The sequence below is a fragment of the Macadamia integrifolia genome, chromosome 14 (assembly GCF_013358625.1).
Source record: "Macadamia integrifolia cultivar HAES 741 chromosome 14, SCU_Mint_v3, whole genome shotgun sequence".
Lineage (NCBI taxonomy): Eukaryota > Viridiplantae > Streptophyta > Magnoliopsida > Proteales > Proteaceae > Macadamia > Macadamia integrifolia.
In genome coordinates this window covers 10471826-10481563 of record NC_056570.1, presented here as the reverse complement: position 1 = coordinate 10481563, position 9738 = coordinate 10471826, and the positions used below count along the sequence as shown (strand labels likewise).

At 39.8% G+C, this 9738-nt stretch overlaps 2 protein-coding genes across 3 annotated transcripts; both read left to right on the top strand.

Moving 5' to 3' along the window:
* Positions 1–404: 404 nt before the first annotated feature.
* Positions 405–2839, top strand: LOC122060613 (protein SIEVE ELEMENT OCCLUSION B-like; the record flags this gene model as incomplete). The annotated part of the gene is made up of 3 exons (XM_042623742.1): positions 405–593; positions 706–1197; positions 1982–2839. Coding segments are annotated over 3 exons (1299 nt in total), but the record flags the coding sequence as incomplete, so codon positions are not given.
* A 2233-nt stretch (positions 2840–5072) lies between these two features.
* On the top strand, positions 5073–8996 carry LOC122061553 (protein SIEVE ELEMENT OCCLUSION B-like). 2 transcript variants are annotated; one of them, XM_042624868.1, is made up of 7 exons: positions 5073–5408; positions 5479–5562; positions 5685–6154; positions 6399–6508; positions 6590–6750; positions 6882–7373; positions 8177–8996. In XM_042624868.1, exons 1-7 carry the CDS (start codon positions 5190–5192, stop codon positions 8681–8683), a joined length of 2043 nt encoding a protein of 680 aa, XP_042480802.1. In that variant the 5' UTR covers positions 5073–5189; the 3' UTR covers positions 8684–8996. The 2 variants fall into 2 exon arrangements, with proteins under 2 accessions (XP_042480802.1, XP_042480801.1); XM_042624867.1 differs by having other exon boundaries at positions 6587–6750.
* The last annotated feature ends 742 nt before the right edge of the window (positions 8997–9738 follow it).

Sequence of the window (9738 nt, the reverse complement as noted above, 5' to 3'; positions counted from 1 at the left end):
TTTCTTAGGAACTCTCTATCAAGGTTTGAGAAGATGGAATTAGGTTTGGGATCTGACAAGGCCAATATGATCCGGATTGGTGTGGATCAGATAGAAATAACCCTAGATTCGATTTTTTTTTTTTTTTACCATTATTTGTATCGATCCATTGGCACAGTATCATTTTAGAATTGGATCGATTTAGGCCGACACTGATCCGATTCCTCAGACCACGCTCTGTATAGTCTGACACTTTGACAAGTGGCAAGTAGTGGAATTTCTAACTTTTAGAGAAAAGTGACAGGCTATTTCTTTGTACCCAAACCTAGCCTAGCATAACTTTTTTTTTTTTTTTTTAAAATTCCCATAGAAAGGAAAACGACAGAAACATTTTTCTGGATGACTATCAAATGCAACCTTACTAAATTTCTTTATGTGAACACTGCGGTGGTGGTGGTGATGATGATGCAGAGGAGAAGAAACATGCCGAAGCTTATCTAACACTTGTGCGACTCTTTGAAACGATCCACATTGACAATATGAAGATTCTTAAAGCATTGATTTACGCTAAAGATGATCTACATCCACTTCTTGAAGGCCTCACCAAGAAACGGGTTTCTCTCTCTCTCTCTCTCTCTCTCTCTCTCTCTCTCTAAGCTGAACCAATCACTTATTTCTGTGTGTTTGACTCATATGCAAAATAATAATATGCCATGACACAAATAGGTTGGTGTTGATGTTCTGAGGAGGAAAAATGTGTTACTACTGATATCGGATTTGGATATCTCCCAAGAAGAGCTTTCGATTCTGGAGCAGATGTACAAAGAATCCCGAGACCAGCCAACAAGGCCAGAGTCTCAGTACGAAGTGGTTTGGCTCCCAGTGGTGGACAGAAATTTTCCATGGACACAAGAAAAACAAAAAGAGTTTGATCGATTGCAGTCGAGGATGCCATGGTACTCTGTGCACCACCCTTCTTTGATCGATCCAGCTGTGATTAAATACATCCAAGATGTGTGGCACTTCAACAAGAAGCCCATCTTGGTGGTGTTAGATCCACAAGGCAGGGTCGCCAACCCTAATGCTCTCCACATGATGTGGATCTGGGGAAGCCTTGCCTTCCCTTTCACTAGCATGAGGGAGGAAGCCCTCTGGAGGGAGGAGACTTGGAGACTTGAACTCCTAGTTGATGGCATTGACCCACAGATACTAAATTGGGTAATTAAACACCATAACTCTTTCCTTCTTCATCACATTTAACTTAGGCTGCGTTTGGTAGTCATTTAGTTTCAGAAACGAAATTCGTGTTAAAAACAGAATTTTCAGTTTTTGTGTCAAAGTGTTGTTTTAAAACAGAAAAATGGTGTTTGATGAACTTGTTTCAGGAACAATTACCCGAGTTGTTCACTTTTTTTTTTTTTTTTTTTGGATTTGGAACAAAATTGAAATGATAGAACAAGGTATCGTTGTTCCATCATTTTGCATTTCTTTTCCCTTTTCATTCCAAAAAAGTTGGAAAACACTAAGGTCGTGTTTGGTAGTCATTTAATTCCAGAAACAATGTTAAATGTAATTTTCAGTTTGTGTCAAAATGCCGTTTAAAAAAAAAAAATGGTGTTTGGTATGGAACGATTACCCTAGCTGTTCACTTTTTTATATTTGAAATGAAACTGAAATGACGGAATAAGGTTTTGTCTTTCCATAATTTTGCGTTTCTAGCTTCTTCTTTTTTTACCTTTTCGTTAAAAAACCGGAAGACATTAAGTTGATATCAAACACTTTATTCCTTTTTTTGTTCCAATAGAACGAAAAAAATGTCAAAAACTTTTTTCTGAATGATTAACAAATGCAGCCCAAGTTTTTTTTGGTTAAAAAAAAAAATCGATCATTTTATTTCGTTTTTTTTTTTTGGTTTCCATAGAACAGATTTTTCTTGATGACTACCATAAAGCCGCCTTAAAAGAGTTACAATTACTGAACTTTGTTCCATGAATCTTAACAGATAACCGAGGACAAATTCATCTGCTTATATGGAGGGGAAGACATTGATTGGATAAGAAAATTCACAAAGGCAGCAAAAGGGGTGGCCACGACTGCCCATATTCCATTCGAGATGGTGTACGTGGGGAAGAGCAATCCAAGGGATCGAGTGAAAAGGAACAACAACATCATCACCACAGAAAAGCTAAGCAATTGCTGGCCTGACCTCACATCCATCTGGTTCTTCTGGATCCGACTAGAGAGCATGTGGCACTCTAAGATGCAACATGGGAAGACCATCGAGAATGATCATATAATGCAGGAGATTGTGACCATGCTCACCTTCGATGGTAGCGAACAAGGATGGGTACTGATCAGTAAAGGATCTGGTAACATGGCCAAAGCCAAAGGTGACACGATCCTGAGCTGCCTCCAACAGTTTGATAAGTGGAAGGATAACGTAGACAGAATGGGTTTTCTGCCAGCAATCCATGATTACCTGCAACAGCTGCACACCCCGAATCACTGCAGTCGCCTCATCTTACCGGGCACTGTTGGTCGGATTCCAGAGATGGTGGTTTGTGCCGAGTGTGGCCGACCTATGGAGAAGTTCCTCATGTATCGTTGCTGTACCGATTAGCTGCTCTCCATTGGATGCTACTACTATGACAGAGACTAGGCTGTGGTACCTTATAGTATTGATATTGTGTGAAAGTAATTAATTTGATTGTTAAGGGTTCCCTTGTGTGGTGATTGTTTGATCCAGGTTAATTTTCCTTATTTTTCTTCTTTCTAGTAATTGTATTAATTACAGGAAATCCTTAGGTGTGCTGTAATATTTAATAGAATATTAATAATTAATGATACTTATTTAGTAGTATTATGTTTTTCATGGTCAAGGTCTTCACTAAATTTAAAATTGTGGTTAACGATCTCTGATTGCGTGGCTTCAACGCCCAAGCATAGAGGTCAGCTAAATGATATCTCCACCTCTGTGAAATTCAAAAATTCACTTCTATTTATGTTCATGTGCGCCCCCTCATTGGTCCTTGTATTGGCTTAGGAGCCACGTGATTAGATAACATTCTTTTTCCAATTTTATTTAGTTCCAAGATGAGTTCAGTTCTCTGCACATGTGTCATAAGCCAACGCTTGATCCTCTTACTTTCATAAATACCCCCTCTTAAATGGAAATAAATGGGTCTAATGTGTATGTACTGGTGACCACTGGTGACCATATATATACATGTGCAAATGATCATTTTTCAAAAAAATATGGAAAAATCCATCTTAAGTTGTCTCAAGAACAACTTAGTCACACTGGCTCTAGAGTTGTATTTTATTTTTGAATCCTAGGCTCTAATCTAGGTGGTAACAATAGTTAGTAAATATATGTATTATATGCTAATCCGTATGTATGAAAAAAAAAAAAAACATTTATTGTATACTTAATTACTTGTGTCCCAATACCGATACAATCCCATAACTAAATCGATGCTGCTGCCACTCATTCAATATAATACTTAATCACTTGCGTTGTTGAACTTAGTTATGCTTGCCATAAATCTCTTGTTGAGGGTTCGATATGTAGAAGTTAAGCAAAGCTAAGGGAATGTCAGAATCAAACGCCTAGTGAGGGAGAAAATAAGGACTTAACTCCAAGTACGTAGGAGATAACTGCCCACTCCCATCTTTCCATTTCTTCCATGGTGTCCCCCAAGTTATAGATGGCAGCCTTCTAGTATCAACCATGATTGGTTGGAAGAACTTCATAGGCGTGTAAGTCCCTGTATCTGTTTAGCTCCTTTACTAGCAAAGCGGCTGGCCCAAGATTTCTAGGTGCGGAGTCACTTCCAGGGACAAGGGATCAAGTCTGCAATTGGTTGGGGTGGAGGTGGGGGTGGGAAGTAGGTATTCTTAGGGGTTTTGAGGAGAGGGGTGGAGGTAAATATGAAAAAGAGGAAGAGGAATCATTTTCGTTTCTTGTGTCCGTCGATAATGAGGAAGCTTGGAGTCCAAGTACCTAATGAAGAAGCCTCAAGAGCATTCAGTCTTTCTTGAGAGAAAAATCCTCTAGGGCTGGAGAGAGAGAGAGAGAGAGAGAGAGATGGTTTAAAAAATATGAGAGGAACTCTGACCGTTTAGCGTTTTCTCATGTTCACACAATCCCTATTTTTAGGGCCCTCCTAAAAACAGGGGCTGTGTGGGTTGGGAACGCTAGACGGATAGAGTTCTTTTTCTCCTTCCAAAAAAAAAAGAAAAAGAAGACGAAGATAAAAGAACCCTATCCATCTAGCGTTTCCTATACCACAATACAATTGGGTGTGAAACTATCTAGCTGCCCCCACGTATTGGATATTTTCATATCCAGCTATGTCTAAGCGTAAGGGGTATCAAAGGGCAGAGTTCCTTTCCCCAATAAATAATTAAGAGAATATAATATAAGAAAAAATACAACTTCAATATACATATTTTATTGCACTGGATTTTTGAAAAGTACTATTACTATATGTATCCATTCCATATTATTGTCCACTTTGTTTTCATATATATCCCTTTCAATCCATAAATGACAAAAAATAGAACTAAGTGTTAAATCTTCACATGTACACCCAGGTGAATGTACGTGTAACTACCTTGATGACAAACAGGTTCTCCCAAACTTAGAAACATGATATGAGAATCAAGAACTGAGAACAACCCAAACCCAATAAAAATGGACCCCAGCAAATATCTGACCCGGGCCATGTTAAGCCTCGACAGTGCCAGTATATCAAAAGTTGTTGGGTCCTACAATATGTACGTCCACGTCTGCTTTCTTATGTGAGGTCTTGTTTTTAGAATAATCAACAAAAGCCGATGCCAATTTGGATTACAGTTTGATGTGTAGATGAGATGATCAGAATCGAAGGATCTTAACTTTTCCTTTCCTTAGGGCCCCAGTCTAGAGACACTACTTTTGATCTGTAAAGGACCTAGATATTAGGGTAGTGGGACCAAGCTCAATCTCCTTTGCCCCATTTGGAAGCAAGGGAGTAGATTCAGTTTGACTTTATTACAAAAATCCATTCCCTAGGCCACCCCTCTCCTCTCCTCAAAAACCCTACTGACAACCCCACCACCACCACCACCAAACGCATGCAGGGCTACTTATTCCCCCCCAGTAGGAGCCAATCTCACTTCTGATCACCTTCAAGAGAAAGGCCGAAAGAAAGAAGAGTTTGAGGAAGATGGCTAACAACAGTACTACTACTCCAAAGCCTCAACAGAAACCGGTGATGCCGCAGCAGGAGCAGAAGCAACCGCAACCGCAACCGCAACTGATGGACCAGATCCTGGCCACCCACTCTCCCGACGGCCGGAAGGTCGACGTTAAGCCTCTTCTCCAACTTACCGAGGAAATCCTCCAGCGTTCCATCACCACTAACCTTGGAGGCGCCCCCATATATGTACATATATCCTCACCTTTATGGTCTCTTCTTGCTTATGCTTAACAATAAATAATACTAATTTGTGCAGGCATTGGACGAGAAGACCCAACAGGAAAAATTCGTTGGCAAGCTTGAAACATTGTCTAACACCATAAATAAGATCGCCTGCGAGGTTTGATATATATTTTTTTAATTGGTCAAACTGCTGGTCATAGACAGAGCTTTTTGACTAAGGAGTCAACTCCATAATTGATCTTATGATAGATATTGATTTGCAAAGGAAATTAATGGCAGATATCGTACGGATGCTCGGTGGGAGATGATGCACATTCGACAACGATGGCATTGTTTAAGACGATGTCCAGCTACTCTTGGGATGCGAAGATGGTTCTTGGCTTGGCTGCTTTTTCTGTCACCTACGGGGAGTTCTTGCTGATGGCGGAGTTCTACTCGACTCACCCATTGGCCAAGTCCATAGCGTTGCTGAAGCAATTACCAGACACATTAGAGTACTCGGAGTCCCTGAAGCCCAGGTTTGAATCGCTAAAGAGCCTTATCAAAGCCATGATAGATGTGACAAAATGTGTTGTCCATTTCGAAGAGCTACCACCTGACCAACGTCTGTCGTTGGTTGAGGCCCAGGCCAACCCTGTTGTTGTTTACTGGATCATCAGGAGGGACATCTTTGTTGCTGTTTACTGGATCATCAGGAGCGTCATCGCCTGTGCTTCCGAGATCATTGGTCTCATTGGCTTGGCTAACGAGTATGTCATTGTCCATTCACCTAGCTCCTTCATTTAACTTTTAGTGTCAATTGCATGTTAATGCTTTCATTGCCATTCTCGTAAGGGCCGATCCACCACAGAGTTAGTTGTTGGGTAGATTTCATCTGTGAGGATTTTCCCATACAAGAATGGTTCTCATACGAGTACTTGATCCTCTCTCTTTTTAAATGAATGAATTTGAATCTCTTCTAGAATAATAACAAATTACAATTTGGGAATACAGGTACATTCCTTCAAAAACAAAAGCTGGGGAACTGTCCAGCTTAACGCATAAGGTCATTAACATTCATGACCACCTCAAAGAAGTTTTTCCTAATTGCTGTCAACATATTGGTGAGTGAATAATGGGTAGGAACCCTGTTCGAGGTTGAATTTATGCATTTTCTAAATTTCTTTACTGTGGTGGTGAAGCAGATGAGAAGGTGGAGATAAATGAGGAGAAACAAGAAGAAGCATATCTAACACTTGTGGGACTCTTCAAAACGATCCACATTGACAACATGAAGATTCTCAAAGCATTGATTTATGCTAAGAATGATCTACAACCACTTCTTGAAGGCTTTGCCAAGAAACAGGTTTTTACTCTCTCTCTTATATGTACTAATATTATGTTTCTCTCTCTCTCTCTCTCTCTAAGCTGAACCAATCACTTATTTCTGTATGTTTGACTCATATGCAAAATACTAATATGCCATGACACAAATAGGTTGGTATTGATGTTCTGAGGAGGAAAAATGTGTTACTACTGATATCAGATTTGGATATCTCCCAAGAAGAGCTTTCGTTTCTGGAGCAGATGTACAAAGAATCCCGAGACCAGCCAACAAGGCTAGAGTCTCAGTACGAAGTGGTTTGGCTCCCAGTGGTGGACAGAAATTTTCTATTGACACAAGAAAAACAAAAAGAGTTTGATCGATTGCAGTCGAGGATGCCATGGTACTCTGTGCACCACCCTTCTTTGATCGATCCAGCTGTGATTAAATACATCCAAGATGTGTGGCACTTCAACAAGAAGCCCATCTTGGTGGTGTTAGATCCACAAGGCAGGTTCGCCAACCCTAATGCTCTCCACATGATGTGGATCTGGGGAAGCCTTGCCTTCCCTTTCACTAGCATGAGGGAGGAAGCCCTCTGGAGGGAGGAGACTTGGAGACTTGAACTCTTAGTTGATGGTATTGACCCAAAGATACTAAATTGGGTAATTAAACACCATAACTCTTTCCTTCTTCATCACATTTAACTTAGGCTGCGTTTGGTAGTCATTTAGTTTCAGAAACGAATTTCGTGTTAAAAATAGAATTTTCAGTTTTCGTGTCAAAGTGTCATTTTAAAACAGAAAAATGGCGTTTGGTGAACTTGTTTCAAGAACGATTACCCGAGTTGTTCACTTTTTTTTTTTTGGAACAAAATCAAAATGACAGAATAAGGTTTCGTTGCTCCATCATTTTGTTTTTCTTTTCCCTTTTCATTAAAAAAAAATCTGAAAAACACAAAGGCCTTGTTTGGTAGTCATTCAGTACCAGAAACTACATTAAACAAAATTTTTAGTTTCTGTGTCAAAATGCCGTTTAAAAAAAAAAAAAAATCATGTTTGGTGTACCTGTTTTAGGAACGATTACCCTAGTTGTCCACTTTTTTGTATTTGGAATGAAACTGAAATAACGAAACAAGGTTTTGCCGTTCCATCATTTTGTGTTTTTAGCTTTTTTTTTTTTTAACCTTTTCGTTAAAAAACCGAAAGGCGCCAAGTTGACATCAAACACTTTATTCTGTTTTTTTGTTCCAATAGAACGAAAAAATGTCAGAAACGTTTTTCTGAATGATTAACAAAAGCAACCGAAGCTTTTTTTGGTAAAAAAAAAAAAAAGAAAATACGCTTTATTTAGTTTTTTTTTTTTTTTTTTTTTGTTTCTATATAACAGATTTTTCTGGATGACTACCAAACACAACCTTACCTTAAAGAGTTACAATTACTGAAATTTGTTCCATGAATCTTAACAGATAACCGAGGACAAATTCATTTGCTTATATGGAGGGGAAGACATTGATTGGATAAGAAAATTCACATCGGCAGCAAGAGCGGTGGCCATGACTGCCCATATCCCATTCGAGATGGTGTACGTGGGGAAGAGAAATCCAAGGGATCGAGTGAGGGGGAACATCAACATCATCACCAAAGGAAAGCTTAGCCATTGCTGGCCAGACCTCACGAGCATCTGGTTCTTCTGGAAGCGGTTGGAGAGTATGTGGTACTCTAAGATGCAGCAAGGGAAGATTATAGAGAACGACCACATAATGGAGGAGATCATGACCATGCTCACCTTTGATGTTAGCGAGCAAGGATGGGCATTGATCAGTAAGGGATCTAGTAACATGGCCAAAGCCAAGGGGGACATGATCTTGAGCTGCTTCCAACAGTATGATCAGTGGAAGGAAGTTGTAGGTGAAAAGGGTTTTATGCAAGCAGTCAATGATCACCTGCAAAAGCTGCAGACCCAGCATCTGTGAAGTCCCCCCTCATCCTGCCAGGCAACCGTCAGTAGGATTTCGGAGATGGTGGTCTGTTCGGAGTGTGGCCACCCTATATATTGAGAAGTTCCTCATATACTGTTGATGTATGCCTTAGTTGTTCTCCATTGGACTCACCGTTACCTTGCCTTACCCCCTACTATTACTACAACTACTATGATACTATGCCGACGATCGATACCCTATATTAATGATATTGTGTGAAGGTAATTAATTATGGAAATTGTTAAGGGACGATAGAAACTCCTCCCCTTGTGTTGTAGTTGTTTGATTTGAATTTTTTTTTCTGATACATTAATGGGCAAGATATAGTTGCATAGTCTCATGGCCCTGCACCAGCACGAGGCTAATTAGAGCGTGTGCATGCTCATCAATATGAATGAGATTTAATAAAAAGAAGAGTTCTCTATGTGAGAGTGTAGCTCTTGCACCCGTGCGGGACATAATGGAAGCACATGTAAAAGAATCAACATGGCAGCAATTTGCACATTTCATGGGGGTAGGGAAGGCATTTCACCCCCTTCTTTGTCTGGTGCCTGTCTCCACACTCCTGGACAAAGTCTTTTCTCCATTTCTATTTTTTTAATTCACAAGGGTGGGGTGATAACTTTGCGTCCTTGTGTCTACGGGCTAGGCCACATGATCAATCGACTTTATGTTTCCCTACTTTAATTAAGAATTTAGGAATATGCTCATCACATCAATAGTGAACGGATCAGGTTCACGTACGAGAATGTTCTCGTACACTCCTGATCCGTGGATATAGAATCTATTAAATGAAGAGAGAGAAAATGATTCTATATTTGAGAATCAGAACCATTCTCTACATTCTTGCGCGTGAACTAGAACCACTCTCACATCAGTAGGCCACATCAATGCGAAAATAGGGCAAGTGAAAAAGTTATCATTTATATAGGATCACATTTTAAAAACAACTAAATAATAGGGCAAGTGATCGCTACTTGGTTGTATAATCTCTGCATCAATGTGAGGCCAATGAGAGCGCACACAAAGGCATGTGAGAGAAATTGCAC